This window comes from Mesoplodon densirostris, chromosome 4 (assembly GCF_025265405.1).
Source record: "Mesoplodon densirostris isolate mMesDen1 chromosome 4, mMesDen1 primary haplotype, whole genome shotgun sequence".
In the NCBI taxonomy this organism is placed as follows: Eukaryota; Metazoa; Chordata; class Mammalia; order Artiodactyla; family Ziphiidae; genus Mesoplodon; species Mesoplodon densirostris.
The window spans coordinates 88,202,363-88,218,794 of record NC_082664.1 but is presented as its reverse complement, the minus strand read 5'-3'; the positions used below and the strand labels follow the sequence as shown (position 1 = coordinate 88,218,794).

General features: G+C 36.0%; 1 protein-coding gene across 2 annotated transcripts in view; it reads left to right on the top strand.

The window, feature by feature from the left end:
• The window catches only part of UBR1 (ubiquitin protein ligase E3 component n-recognin 1), a 155,961-nt gene that overhangs the window by 76,867 nt on the left and 62,662 nt on the right, over positions 1 to 16,432 (top strand). For both annotated transcript variants that reach the window (XM_060096705.1, XM_060096704.1), the window contains exons 13-20: positions 3,659 to 3,758; positions 4,468 to 4,596; positions 9,031 to 9,211; positions 11,342 to 11,403; positions 11,990 to 12,100; positions 12,793 to 12,858; positions 13,118 to 13,219; positions 15,118 to 15,181. In XM_060096705.1, coding sequence (XP_059952688.1) covers positions 3,659 to 3,758; positions 4,468 to 4,596; positions 9,031 to 9,211; positions 11,342 to 11,403; positions 11,990 to 12,100; positions 12,793 to 12,858; positions 13,118 to 13,219; positions 15,118 to 15,181 — 815 coding nt within the window. The remainder of the gene's footprint in view (positions 1 to 3,658; positions 3,759 to 4,467; positions 4,597 to 9,030; positions 9,212 to 11,341; positions 11,404 to 11,989; positions 12,101 to 12,792; positions 12,859 to 13,117; positions 13,220 to 15,117; positions 15,182 to 16,432) is intronic.

Sequence of the window (16,432 nt, the reverse complement as noted above, 5' to 3'; positions counted from 1 at the left end):
CGTTATGTTATCATATCTTCAGTACAAGTTGAGATGGTGGTGAGTTCAGTAGTGAATTACCATTTAGCCAGTGTGATTCACAAATTATGCATAATTTACATTATGCAAAACAAACAAAAAATATACAAAAACTCCAAATGGCAGTACTTAAAATTTAGTGTTAAATCAGCGTATTTATCATTCCTTTGGTCTACTGTATAGGAAAAATCTCTTTCTGTGGTTCTCATTATTCTGAAGTATTCTTATAACAGTTATTTTTCTATCTAGAGAAGTGCATGATCACATCATTGTTTTGTCATATTTTATTTTGTGGATCTCTGACTATAACTATGCTCTGTGGTAAATAATTTAGAGTTAATGCATCCCTAGATACTTACCCCTATGGTAAAACTTTAGGGTCCCTGGTTGGGAAGGTAATTTTAAAGTTTTCCCACTCTTCTGATGCTCACAACTTCTCTCCTACATCCTTACATAAGTAGAGCTATCTCTAATGACAAGGAGAAGGGAAAATTAATGTCTTTTGAGGACCTGAGTAGCAGATATTGTGTTAGACTTCTCGTGTAATTCACTCTCACAAGGGTCCTGTGTTATTTATTAGTAACTGCTGTGTGCTAAGAAGCTTTACTTATTTTACTTCATTTTATTCTTGCAACATTCTCATAAGGTAGGTGATATCTTTATTTGTAGATTATAATTATTTGCCTAAGGTCACAAAGCTAGTAAGTGGCAGAATTTGGATTTGAGCCTAACGCTATTTATCTGTAATACTCGTGTTCCTTTCACTACATTATGTAGCTTCACAGACTACATAAACAACAACAAAGCCTTCTCTGAAACCTGGCCTAAAACACCAATCGGATATACCCTTCATTTAACAAATAATTACTGAGCCCCATTTCTCAGTCTCTCATTGCAGAAATTTTGTAGTCATTCTTATTATTTCCCCATATACTTACTCATTCACCACTTCTTCCTGAAGCCCTGCTTTTAAGTCAGTTAGAAATAACCACAAATAATTAATGCCTTTTAACTGTTTCTAGAATAAAGTACAGATTCTTCCAGAATTTGTAGCTCTTCATAGTCTCACTTTGTATACTACTTATCTGACTGTACCTCAGCATGAAATAAGTTTATTGGTCTTAGCAGAAGCTCTGTTCAGCCTGCCTCAGGAAATTTTCATTCTCTCAAAGCACTGTGGTCTAACCCTTGAGTAGCCCCTTCCAACTTTTAGAAAGTTTATTTTATATTGAACTCTGTCTTTTTGTAGCTTTCATTATGTGGCTCTAGCTCACCCTTTGTCCATTCAGAACAACTCAGTGCTCATTTAACTTGACGTATTTGAAGACAGCAGGCATATCTGACAACTCTTTTTTATGTTAAGTTGCATCATTTTCTTTAAATATACCCATTTCATATTTAAAATTCCTTCTACATTATTGTCCTTCGCTACTGAACCTGTTTTAGTTGACCGTATACCACTTAAGGTATATGCCAAGAAATGAACACAGTACTCTGAGGTCTGTGTAGTAGAAGGAAGGGATTATTACCTCTCTCATTCTAAATAAATACACCTGTATTAATTTAGTTTCATTTGTCACTCACTCTATGGAAGGTATCTGTTGGGATATTTTGGAAATGAAACTTAGAAAAGAGATGCAGTTGAACCTTGGTTCTGTTAAGTGAATATTGTCCTTTTATTACTCTAACTTGTTCCTTCCTTTTTCTGAAAAGTATAGCATATTCTCAATGCAAGTCACCCTCTTCCTCTCCTACTCTGTCCCACCCTCTCCTTCCACTGCTTTTATCACCTATTTTTATCTGCAGACTGCTTTTCTTTTCCTTTCCTTCCTTACTCTTTCCTTTCTTCCTATCTCTTACATCTTCTTTACTTCCTAGGTCTCCTACAGGGGTCAGGCATGAACTATGTGAAACTAGAAATGTAAATTTTCTTCTCTAGATCAGTGCTTCTCAAATATTAATATGAATGCAAATCATTATGGGAGCTTGTTAAAATGCAGATTATTACTCAGTAGATTCTGCATTTCTAAAGATTCAGTTGATGCTGATGCTTCTGGTTTGTGAACCAACCTTTTGAGTAGCAGTGCTCTAGAAAACAGCCAAACTTTGATGCCATTTGTTCATTGTGGTAGAGTTTAAACTTTAGTCTTTTTTACTTTAAAAGAAAGATTTAGAATGTAATTAGTATATTTCAAAGTTATTTCTTTGATAAAATCCTGATGATTGTATTTATTTTTATTTTTATTATTATTATTTTTTGCGGTACGCGGGCCTCTCACTGTTGTGGCCTCTCCCGTTGCGGAGCACAGGCTCCAGACGCACAGGCTTAGCGACCATGGCTCACGGGCCCAGCTGCTCCGCGGCATGTGGGATCCTCCTGGACCAGGGCACTAACCCGTGTCCCCTGCATTGGCAGGCAGACTCTCAACCACTGCGCCACCAGGGAAGCCCCTGATGATTGTATTTTAACTTTCAACGTATTAATGGATATTTAAAGAAAGGGAAAATTAAACCACAATCCTTACTATCTTTACGAATAAAACGAATTTTTCCTCCATCTTTTTGCCTTGTCTTTTATGTTCAACATTACTTCCTTTGTGCCCTTTTTTTGGGAGTTTAACATTGGATTACAGTGTCCAGTATACATATATGTTTTCCCATCTGCACTTTGAACCTCAAGGGTAGGGTGTCTGGTTCATGTTTATGTTTCTGATACCTGGTGTGTAATAGGAATTGATTTGGGTTGACTGAGTTCAAAATACTTTTTAATAATTGTTAATGATTGCTTCCTGAGAAGTTATTTTGTGATAAACCATGTTCCCACTGGATATGAAAACAGCCATTGACTTTACAGCCTAAAGAAGTATTGGTCTTGTAAATTATAGGCTAAAATGGGTCTGTTTATCTTATGAAACAAATACATTCTGATATATAAGCCACGATGACATAGGTGCTTATATCCTTCTTCTGGGTTCTGGGTGAAGAAAGCCTGGAGGTAGGAAGTCTGTTCCAAATTTCCTGACCCACTAGCAGTAGTATATCTATGGTACTGAAATCAGGTAGCAGGAATGAATGGCTCTGGGAGCCAGTGCAGAATAGTCACACAAAGTTGTACAAATCTTTAGTCATTACATACTGAGCAGCAGTAACAAAGGTATTGAATCCTCAGGCCAAACTACTGTAATTCTCATGACTGCATGCTTTAGGGGGAAAAGTGTGTCATTTTAATGCACAAAAATATTTTATAACTTACAAAATATTTTGAAATAGTTTGCACAAACAGCATACATCATGCACGTGTAGTTTTGACATGCATTTTGAGGCTGAAGGGTTTTCAGCTGGTCCTTTGGGTGAAGGGTATGAACAGTTATAGAAAATTTGTACTGTGGTTGTCCAGCTGTGACAGGCTAGATTCACTTAATCAGACTAACTTTTGAGTGGAGAAGTCAGGCTTAGCTTTGACATCTGCCTCTTATACGTAGAGCATTCACATTTTGCTGGTGTAATTCTAGCACTGCCTAGAATTGTAAGAAATTAGAATTCATAATTTTGATGAATCAACATTATCTATAGCCCTGCGAACCTTAAAATTATCCCAAAATAGGAAAGTGAAATGTTTCTTTGTCTCTTGAACTGATAGGTATATCCTGATCAGCAAGCCCACAGTGTGGACGGAAAGATTAAGAATGCAGTTCCTTGAAGGCATTAGATCTTTTTTGAAGATTCTTACCTGTATGCAGGTATGATAGTTCTTTTGTACATCAGTAAGATAAATTTATTAAAAAAAATTTAACCCCAATCTTTCATGTTTTGTTTTGTTTTGAGCAAATTATGTTTTTTATTTGAGGAAGGATAAATCTAACAAAATAGAAGTAAAATTTAAACACTGCCTCACTGATTCTGCTTTAATAGATCTTTCTGAATAGCTTAGTTAACTGCAGTTGTTACTATTAATGTTTATTGATGCTTACCATGTGATAACTGTAGTAAGCACTTTCATGCATTATTTCTTTTGAGCCTCATAGCAATCTTATGAGGTAGTTACTATTATTATCCCCCTTTTACATATAAGGGAATCATAGCTTAGAAATAATTTTTTGTTGTTGTTGTTGACAAATTTATTATTATTATTATTTTTACAATTTTATTGGGAGTATAATTGCTTCACAATGGTGTATTAGTTTCTGCTTTATAACAAAGTGAATCAGTTATACATATACATCTGTTCCCATATCCCTTCCCTCTTGCGTTTAGAAATAATTTGACCAGGGTCATACAGCTAGAAAGTGACAGAGTTGTGATTTGAACCCGTGTGTTCTGACCTAGTGTAACAGCCATGTTAAAAAACTATGCATACATGAATATAAATCCTGATGATTTTATATTTTGCCAGTGGAAGAGCAAAGAAAGAGGGCCCATATGTATATGTTAACCACTCTTTTCTTGTAGGGAATGGAAGAAATCAGAAGACAGGTTGGGCAACACATAGAAGTGGATCCTGACTGGGAGGCTGCCATTGCTATACAGATGCAATTGAAGAATATTTTACTGATGTTCCAAGAGTGGTGCGCTTGTGATGTAAGTAAAATTTGTTAGAAGGATCCGTGCCTTTTTAAGTGTTCTGATTGTTATTAATAGTATAGTTTTATGTTGCAACTTCCTTGATGTAAAGTTTTATTACTTAAATAGTTTCTTATATATTTGATTTATCTTATTAAATTTGTAGTTTTTTACACTTAATTAGAAGATGTGCTCCGTGGCATTCCATTTACCTTTGGGAATTGTGAAGTTTAAAAAATACAGCACATACTAATCAATTAATAAATTAATTATTGATAAATTTATTTCCTTGGACATGAATATTAATAATAAAATTAGGACTAGACTTTTAAGTATTGCAACACTGGAGGGGTGTAGATATTTATTCAATCAAGAGCCTTGTTATGTGAGTTAAACCATTAAGAAAATTAACTTTAGTTATCTATTTTTGGCTGCATTGGGTCTTCGTTGCCGTGTACGGGCTTTCTCTAGTTGCGGTGAGCGGGAGCCACTCTTCATTGCAGTGTGCGGGCTTCTCATTGCAGTGGCTTCTCTTGTTGCAGAGCACGGGCTCTAGGCACGTGAGCTTCAGTAGTTGTGGCACGCAGGCTCAGTAGTTGTGGCTCTCGGGGTCTAGAGCTCTGGCTCAGTAGTTGTGGCGCTTGGGCTTAGTTGCTCCACAGCATGTGGGATCTTCCTGGAGCAGGGCTCGAATCCGTGTCCCCTTCATTGGCAGGCGGATTCTTTTTTTAAAAAAATTAACTTATTTATTTATTTATCTATCTATCTATATATCTATCTATTTATTTATTTATTTATGGCTGTGTTGGGTCTTCGTTTCTGTGCGAGGGCTTTCTCTAGCTGCGGCAAGCGGGGGCCACTCTTCATCGCGGTGTGCAGGCTTCTTACTGTCGCGGCCTCTCTCGTTGCGGAGGACAGGCTCCAGACGCGCAGGCTCAGTAGTTGTGGCTCACGGGCCCAGTTGCTCCGTGGCATGTGGGATCTTCCCAGACCAGGGCTCAAACCCATGTCCCCTGCATTGGCAGACAGACTCTCAACCACTGCGCCACCAGGGAAGCCCCTAGCAAGCGGATTCTTAACGACTGTGCCACCAGGGAAGTCCAAGAAAATTAATTTTATAATGTAGAACTAATGTTTTTCCTTAAGCAATAATTTTATTTTATTTATTTTAAAAAATATTTATTTTATTTTTGGCAGCATTGGGTCTTAGTTGCGGCACATGGGGTCTTCGTTGTGGCATGTGGGATCCTCTGCTGTGGCATGCGTCCTCCTTGTTGCAGTGCATGGTCTTCTCTAGTTGTGGCCTGCATGCTCAGTAGTTGCCCCGTGACATGTGGGATCTTAGTTCACCAACCAGGGATTGAACCCATGTCCCCTGCATTGGAAGGCTGATTCTTAACCACTGGACCACCAGCAAAGTCCCCTCCTTAAGCAATAATTTTAGACCATAATGCTCTTTAAGCACATAATCCTACTCCAGACTCCCTTTTGAGAAGATGACCTCATTTATTTCTGTTCTGAGAAAATTAACATTATCTAAGTCAAATTCTTTCATCTTCTCCAGTTTCTCTGTATATCTCGCTATAGTCAATCAATTCACTAAGTTTCTATATATATCTTCACTACTGGTCTGTTTCATTTTCCTCTTTCTAAAAGTGATGTCTCTACCTAGGCTCTTGGTCCCAACCTATATTACTTCTTCCTGGAGTTTGCTTCCTCAGTTGTCTCCTCTGGTATTTCCCACTCTTTCATTCATCTGCCTGTAAACACTCAGGACTCTCCTATTCTTAAGAACAATGAGAATAAAAGCCCCCTTACTTGTCATTGCTCCCTCATGAACTGTATTTTATCTCTCTTTTTTCCTCATCTGCTCCACCACCAGCCATTGGTCATGGGTTCAGAGTGGCAGTCACGCTCACAGACACAATAGACTTTAATCTAGCACAGCAGCTGTATAGAACAATAAGGACAGGAAATATTGTCCAGCAACTACCACAGCACATATTTTTTGGCTCCCCTCATCTTTATGAAGGGCATGCTTAATTGTTGGAGACGAGGTCAAAGTGTGTGGTGTTAATGTTGACATCTGCAAAACCTCCTGAAGTCATCTACATTTGCTGTCGCCACTCTTTAGCTTCTAAAACTTCTTTAGAGCCAGGCTTCTGCCCTTATCAATTGATAGGAGCTGCTTTTTGAAAAAATTTCAAAGGATCTATTCAGTAAGCAAATTCAGAGGTCTTTTCTAAGTCCCCCATCTTCCTTAAATGTCTGTAGCACTGTATTCTTTTGAGAACCTTAATTGTTTTGAAACTCTTTCCCCTGATTTTCACAAACCTACTTATCCTAATATTTCTCTTATTGATTACCCATTTAAATCAATGATTGCCTTTTTTCCCTCACTTCCTTCTGCCTACTAAATAAGACATTCCCCAATGTTTTCTTTTTCTTACAGATCTTTTACTTCTACCACCCCAATTAAAACTTCGTAAGATAACTTTCCCAAACTATAGAATCACTTCTGTTTGTGTGCTACACATGACTGCTTGGATCTTACATTTGTATTTCAAACTCAGAGAATATTAAATTGATTTGTCATCATTTCATTCTACTTCCAGCTTGCATTTTTTCTTCTTGACTCCCTTATTCTGTTCGTGACACTGTGATTCATACGTTCATCCGTACAGGAAATCTGAGAGCCACTGTGTTCTGTGTGTTAGATGTTAACAGACTTCTGAGGGGGAAAAAAGTTTTATGTTCATGTAAGATCGGGAAATGCTAGGTTGAACAAAATCAAACATGATTTTTTAAGCCACTGAACTTCTCAAACCCTTTGATTAATCAGTGTTCTCAGGACTTCCCTGGTGGTGCAGTGGTTAAGAATCCACCTGCCAGTGCAGGGGACACGGGTTCAAGCCCTGGTCTGGGAAGATCCCACATGCCATGGAGAACTAATCCTGTGTGCCACAACTACTGAGCCTGCGTGCTGCAACTACTGAAGCCCACGTGCCTAGAGCCCGTGCTCTGCAACAAGATAAGCCACTACAATGAGAAGCCTGCGCACCTCAATGAAGAGTAGCCCCCGCTCGCCACAGCTAGAGAAAGCCCTCACGCAGCAACGAAGAACATACGCATCAAAAACTAACTAAATAAATAAATTTATTTATTTAAAGAAAAAAAATTAATGTGCTCATTTCTAAGAGAGATATTCTCGAAATTTATTTAACTATAGAATTCCCCTTTTTCAAGATAAAATCAGTGAGAAATATTCTTAAAAAGTGACCTTTGACTCATCTCCCTGCCATACTCACCCAGATTTGAGTCTTCCTTATCCTAAATTTATTTTATAATCCTAACTTATTTCCTATGGGTTTATTCTTTTTTGCCCTGACTGCCCCCACTCTAGTTTGGGTCCCTTATCACCTTGCACTTAACTTAGTAGTAAACTTTCTATTGGTTTCCTTGTCTCCTAACACTACTGTCTCCAATCTGTCGCCTTCAGTGACACACACTAAACTAATTCTTCTTGAAGCAATATGTTGACTACATTATTACACTTCAGACAGTATCAGTATATTCAACTTTACATGGCAACGCAAGGCATATTTCCAGTTTAATTGCTCATTAATTCTGTCCATAAACCCTTTGATTTATCTAGTTTTTATTCCTTTCCACCGCCCGAACAGGAGTAATACTTCCCCTTATTTCTCTTTGTTTATTCTGTATCTCTGCTTTCAGTGCTACCATCTCTCCATCTTCCCCCCATACTTAAATTCTGCATATTCTTTCAAACCCCACTCAAAAACTACTTTTAAAAAAAATTAATTAATTTATTTATTTTGGGCTGCATTGGGTCTTCGTTGCTGCAAGCAGGCTTTCTCTAGTTCCGGCGAGTGGTGGCTACTCTTCATTGCAGATTCGCGGGCTTCTCATTGCAGTGGCTTCTCTTGTTGCAGAGCACGGGCTCTAGACACGTGGGCTTCAGCAGTTGTGGCACGTGGGCTCAGTAGTTGTGGCTCGCGGGCTCTAGCACACAGGCTCAGTATGTGGCGCACGGGCTTAGTTGCTCCATGGCATGTGGGATCTTCCTGCACGAGGGCTTGAAGCCGTGTCCCCTGCATTGGCAGGTGGATTCTTAACCACTGTGCCACCAGGGAAGCCCCTCAAAAGCTACTTTTGCAAATAAGTATTCCCAGTTGTTTGTGATTCTTTTTTTTTGCCCTATTAAGGTTATTAATTTATACCATTTACGTGGCTTACAATTTTTTACTTTGATTGTGTGTGTATGTGTGTCTGTCTGACTGTCATAATATTTCCTACAGGTTTGCAGATCTTGTTGATGTAGCTCTAGTAACACATCAAACAATTTTGTGCTTGTATTTAGTAAATATTTACTGAATGATGTAATAAAGTAGATAACTTGTCAGTTTATTTGCATTTTTATTTTCCTTTTAGGAGGAACTCTTATTGGTGGCTTATAAAGAATGTCATAAAGCCGTGATGAGGTGCAGTACAAGTTTCAAATCTAGTAGCAAAACAGTAGTACAATTGTGTGGTCATACTTTGGAAACTAAATCCTACAGAGTATCTGAAGATCTTGTAAGCATACATCTGCCAATCTCTAGGACTCTTGCTGGTGAGTGTTGATTTGGTTTTTGCATGTTTCTGTTAGCTTTGTTTTCTAGATATTCATATTAGAATCAGTACTATTTTTGTTCTCAGTATGGACAGACATACTCAGATCAGATACTGCAGTTAAAAGCTGTCACTATCCTTCAAAAAGCTGTGACCAGAATGTCTAAGGGTGCTACCTAGGCTTTTTGTTATCTGGGTCAACTAATGGATCCTTATACTATACACTTAAGAACTAACTTGGTAACTTATCGCCTAACCAAATGTAAATATAGGAAAATCTTGTTGCTGTTTTTTCACCCTCTTCTCTTCCTGATTGCACCAGTGTGTTCACTGTGTCACTGTTCCTTTCACCACTAAAAGAAAGAAATCATAGATTTTCTTTAATCATCCTTTGATTTGCATTTCTATGTAAATCGACCATGTCAGTTTCTTTTTCTTTTAACAACTTTGTATAAGTGTACATATTTATATTTTTAATTGTGGTAAAATATACATAACATAAAATTTACCATTTTAATCATTTTTTAATTGTATAGTTCAGTGACATTAAGTACATTCACATTGTTGTACAGCCATCACCACCATCCATATCCAGAATTCTTTTCATCTTCCCAATCTGAAATTTGTGCCCATTCAACATAACTCCTCATTCCCTGCTCCCTACAGTCTCTGATTTTCTGTCTCTATGACATGACTACTCTAGGTACCTCATATAAGTGAAATCATACTCATATCCTTTTATAACTGGATTATTTCACTTGGCATAATGTCCTCAGAGTTCATCCATGTTGTAGTATATGTCAGATTTCCTTCATTTTTAAGGTTGAATAATATTCCATAGTATATATATACCATGTTTTGTTTATCTGTTCATCCTCCAGTAGATGCTTGGGTTGCTTACATCTTTTGGCTATTGTCGAATAATGTTGCCATGAACACAGGTGTCCAAATATGCGCTTGAGTGCTTGTTTTCAATTCTTGGGGTATATACCCATAAAGTGGAATTGCTGGATCATAAGGTAATTCTACTTTTTAATTTTTTGAGGAACCACAATACTGTTTTCCATAGCAGCTGCACCATCTTACATTCCCAGAAGCAGAGCACAAGGATTCCAATTACTTCACATCCTCATCAACACTTGTTACTTTTTGTTTTTTAAATAGCCATCCTAATGAGTGTGAAGTGGTATCTCCTTGTGGTTTTGATTTGCATTTCCTTAATGATTAGTGATACTGAGCATCTTTTCCTGTGCTTACTGGCCCTATGTATATCTTCTTTGGAGAAAGGTCTGTTCAAGTCCTTGTCTATTTTTTAATCAGATTTTCTTGTTGAGTTATTGGAGTTCTTTGTATATTCTGGATATTAACTGCTTATCAGATACATGGTTTGCAGATATTTTCTCCCATTCTGTGAGTTGCCTTTTCACTCTGTTGATAGTGTCCTTTGATGCACAAAAGTTTTTAATTTGATGTAGTCTCATTTATTTTCCCTTTGGTTGCCTGTGATCCAAGAAATTATGGCCAAATCCAAGAGTTTTATAGTTTTAGCTCCTGTGTTCAGATCTTTGATACATTTTTAGTTAATTTTTATATATGGTATAATTGACATGATTTTATGTCACTTCTATTTTTATAAAAAGAAATACCTAGATTCGTTTTTATTTGTTTTTATTTTACTGAAGTATAGTTGATTTACAGTGTTGTGTTTAATTTCTGCTGTACAGTAAAATGACTCAGCTATATGTATATATACATTCTTTTTCATATTCTTTACCATTATGGTTTATCACAGGATATTGAATACAGTTCCCTGTGCTATACAGTAGGACTGTGTTGTTTATAAGTTTTTATTTCTTTTGATGCTTGGTTAAGAGGAGAATAATTTCTTAAGAGGCAGAATATTGTTTTTATATAATTTATAAGCACACCTTGTACAATGTAGGATCTTAAATATGTTAGTAAAACTGTTTCAAAATTAGAAATCAAATGTTTGCATTCTGAGATGTCATTTCTAAACTCAATAAACGTATGTTTAAATCTCACAAGTTTTCAAACTTGATGAGTTAACTAGGAAACAAATCAGCTGGGTTTATTGCTTTCTCATTTTTCTCTCTTTTTTTTTAACCTTTAGGTCTTCATGTGCGTTTAAGCAGGCTGGGTGCTATTTCAAGACTGCATGAATTTGTGCCTTTTGTAAGTGACTCTATTAAATGTTGATTTGCTTATATTCTATTTCTAAATACCTGTTTTTAAAATTTATTTATTTATTTATTTATTTATTTATTTATTTATTTATTTATTTTTGGTTGTGTTGGGTCTTCGTTGCTGCACGTGGGCTTTCTCTAGTTGTGGTGAGTGGGGGCTACTCTTCGTTGCAGTGCGCGGGCTTCTCATTGCGGTGGCTTCTCTTGTTGCGGAGCACAGGCTCTAGGCGCATGGGCTTAGTTGCTCCATGGCATGTGGGATCTTCCCAGACTGGGGCTCAAACCCGTGTCCCCTGCATTGGCAGGCAGATTCTTAACCACTGTGCCACCAGGGAAGTCCCCTCTAAATACCTCTTGGTTGAGTGGGAAGAAAAAGAATATTTTGAAACCTACCTGAATAATTCCCAGTTAGTAATTTTGTGTCTATATGATAAAACATTGAAATCTGAATCATGGGGACTTGGAGTCACCTAGTTCAAGCCCTCTGTTTTACAGATGAGAAAACTGAGCAATGTATAGTGCCGTAACATCCAAGCCCTCTGGGAAATAATGGAATTGATCTCACTCTGTTTCAGGAGGATTTTCAAGTAGAGGTACTAGTGGAATATCCTTTGCGTTGTCTGGTATTGGTTGCCCAGGTTGTTGCTGAGATGTGGCGAAGAAATGGGCTGTCTCTCATTAGCCAGGTATGGCCAGGCCTATTGTTCACACTATGAATGTGTTCATTTTCTGCTTGTTTTTTCTTTTATATGTTTTACTTTGTATCCCTGGATTTTTCTGAGTATTTGTTTTGTGTTCTCTTATATAAACTCAGAAATGAAAGTTCTAGTGGCCATATAGACATTTCTCCTTTAATACTGTTAAGTGGGTAGATTAGGTGAAAGCCAGTAGTACCAGGAACCATCCCATCAATATATGTCTTTTCTGAAGATTACTTGGGGACATGTAATCTTCCCACCACCAGTCTTAATGGAAGGGCATTGTTTCCCTCTGTTGTAGAGCAAATAAGAAGTGCTTTTCCTAAGTGGTGGGGAAACAGGGCTTGTAAAGATACCACTTGGGAGAAAAATAGTGTTATGATTGATTGTAGAAATTGGTTTATTTTTATTGAAGTGGGCATTTTAAACTTAAGGGAAGTAAATTCTTTTGTTACGCATGTTGAGAGTAATAACTAGTATAGAGCATTTTTAACTCTGAATTATTTTCATGCCGTATTTTCTCACTTCATCCTCACAAATCCCTTAAAATGATTTGTAGATTTACAGCTTATTTTTTGCCACAAAGGAGTTCTTGGGGTTTCTAGTTTAGAGAAAATTTTAAGAATTCTGTTTGAACTAAAATGATTCTTTTAGCTTCTGTTCTACTTTTTATTTTATAGGTGTTTTATTACCAAGATGTTAAGTGCAGAGAAGAAATGTATGATAAAGATATCATTATGCTTCAGGTACCTATTTAAATTACTTCTGATATTTGTCTTAACCTTCCTTCCTAGGTTTCTTATAATAAGCGAAGATATTATAGCTATTGTTAACTTCACTTAAATTTTTCTCACTGTTGAAATGAATATAGTATCATAGAAGCAGAAGGGACTACTGCATTATCTTCTGCAGATTTACCTTATAATTTTTTCTCATAGTCCTACTAGAGACAAAATGTTTCTCCATTTAATACATGAGAACTATGGTACTTGATTTCTTTCACAGATTGGTGCATCTTTAATGGATCCCAACAAATTCTTATTACTGGTACTTCAGAGGTATGAACTTGCTGATGCTTTTAACAAGACCATATCCATAAAAGACCAGGTAAGTGACAGAAACTGATACGTAAATTAATTCCAAAGGAAATATTATTTAAAAAATTTTAATCATATTTAAGATTTTTATTTATTTATGCATATCTCCAAGAATCAGGCACATATGTAAAACATACATATACACACATATATTCTTTTTACTCTATAAAAATTAGAATATAGTTGGCCCTCCATATCCATGGATACAGAATCCCAACTGTACTAGCCATTTTATATAAGGGACTTGAGCATCTGTGGATTTTGGTATCTGCAGGGGTCCTGGAACCAATCCCCTGCAGATACTGAGTGATGACTGTGTGTAGATTAACAAAAAGGAGAAGAAAAATCACATGAAACTCTGCCTCCTAGAAATGATCACTTTTAAAGTTTTGGTGTCTTATTTGTTTTTAAAGGAAAAATTGAATCTTTTATATGTACTATTTTTGTAATATGCTTCCTGTGCTTAATGAAATATTGTGATAGGTTTTTTCTTGTCACTAAATAAGTATGCAACAACCTCATCTTTTTTTTACATTATAATTTTTAATTGCTGTGTAGTATTGAAGTATATGAATGCATTATATTTTAGTCCCCTATTGCTGAAGAGGTTTTTCAAGTTTTTTGCTCATATAAACATCTCTGCACCTCAAGGTTTAAACACTTGCCTAATTATTTTGTTACAATAAATTCTTCAAAGTGGATTTGCTGAAGAATACAGTATACTCTTTCTTATGACTCTGAATACATATTGTCAAATTGCTCTCAGAAAAGTAACTCCAATTTAAGCTCTCTGTAGCAGTATGTACATCTGTAATGGTACTGATATTTTTAATCTTTGGTGGTCTAATACATGAAAGATGGTGTTTAATTTTCATTTGCAGTTCTTTAATTATCAGTGGGGTTGACCATGTTTTCATGATTATTGACCTTTTTTTTCCTTTTTGGTAGTGAATTATCTGTTCCCGTCCTTCACCCTTTTCCTGTTTTTTGTAAAAGTTCCTTATTTAGTAAAGATATTAATTCTTTACTTGTATTTGTTATCAGTAAATTTTTTACAGTTTATAATTTGTCTCTGGAGTTTTGTCACGTCTTCAGTGTTTTAATACTTGATACCAGTTTATAAAGTAACCTTTGACTACTTTGAATTTATGAATTACATTATTATTTTTTGTTTTTTGTTTTTTGCGGTACGCGGGCCTCTCACTGTTGTGGCCTCTCCTGTTGCGGAGCACAGGCTCCGGATGTGCAGGCTCAGCGGCCATGGCTCACGGGCCTAGCCGCTTCGTGGCATGTGGGATCTTCCCGGACCGGGGCACGAACCTGTGTCCCCTGCATCGGCAGGCAGACTCTCAACCACTGTGCCACCAGGGAAACCCAATGAATTACATTATTTTATTCTTCAAATTAGAAGTCACTTGCAACGGACCAAAGGATAGTCTATAAAATACAAAGCTAATTTTTGTCATGTTTTTATACACAGTGAAAATGAATATCTAATTTACTGTAGTATTTAAATAACAGGTGTGATAGGGAAGGGAACTCTCACCATAACTGTTAGTTACCTATTTGAAGACACTGTCTCACCAACCCAGATAAGAAGGAAGCCAATAGTAGAGGAAAAGTTAAAGATTAAAATTCTTTTGTTGACTGAAGGCTAGATGGGAAATAATGATAATAAAAACAATAATAATAGTTAACAATTGTTATTGAGTTCTTACTACGTGCCAAGTATTGTGAACCTTGTTGAATTTGATGTCAAAAAAGGGAATTATTCACCTCATAATTCTCTGTTGCTGTGGTCCGAAAGAAAATACTGGATCAGATGGACTATCTGATCCAGAAAAAATGTATGATTTATGGAGGTTTTTGGTTCTTAAGTAACTAATTTTTTCTTTTACAATTCTATAGGATTTGATTAAACAATATAATACCTTAATAGAAGAAATGCTTCAAGTCCTCATCTATATTGTGGGTAAGATTAAAACATGTTTTGAAATAGAACATGAGTTACTTTTTAGAGAGAACATTAATAAGAACTGTAAGTTATTTTGTTCTTCTCCCAAATACAGCAGAGAATATTAGAGATTAATGTGACTAATGTGATTGATATGTTTAGAAACTCACCTTTTAAAAAGCACAGCTATTACATCTTCATTTTTCAATACCTGATTTGTAATTGTTTGGACTTGTTTGTAGAGATCTGGGATATAATTATTCTAGTTAGAAAAGTAGATGTAAAATAACTATGTCGAGTGCTAAAAATTTTATGTGTGTGTGTGTATATATATATATATATATGAAATTTCAATGTTAACATTCGTCTAAGTAAGATATATTTTCATCAAGTCATTCTGTTACTTTGTGCAAATATTGGCCATACTTCTACTTTTGAATATTCTATATTATAGTCTCTGTTGATCTTACCAGCTAAGTAAAGTTTTTGACTTCTCATTCTAGTTCTTGTTTCTTACTTTACTGCAGGAGACGCTGCTTTGTATTAATATTTTCTAGTGAGGATTCTAGCCATTAGCTAAATCTGAAAACCTGGGTTCATTTTATTTATTTATCAGGGAGCTAGTTGCTGGGCTAGCTGCTTGTCTCAGCAGGAAGTGTGGTAACCGTCATTGCTAAGTGAGATGTAAATCTTCCAGGCACTAACTCTTCTGGAATAACTCCAGAGTATTCCATAGGAAACTGTTGAATAAAATGGACAAATTAAAAATGTGTAAAAGATTTTTAAGTTGGTGACATACTTTATTAAATTACAAAGACTTGAGGGGAATTTTTGTGTTTGTTCTTGGAATACTATATGAAGAATTTCTAATACTGCTTATTAATACTATATATTAAAATTGCTAATATATTTTTGCTGTTTTATATTTTACTATTTTATTATTGCTATTATTTTGCTGTTATTTTGTTTACCCAAATTCATTGGGTATTTCCTTCTATGTGATTTGATTTTTAGTTAATACTTGCTACATTCCTGAGTATAAGTTTATTACCTTTAGGAGTCATCATTTTTAAAAGTGTGTGTGTTTGTGTGTGTGTGTAAAATCTCTGATTATATTATGGAGAAAACATTAAGGAGTAGCAAAAGATTTGGGTTAGGAATCAGAAGATCTAGAGTTGACCTCACTATAAAATATCAAGAGCGTGCCATTTACATTTTTAGGGTCTCAAATTCTTGATTTGTAAAATGTGAAAGTAATCTACATGATCT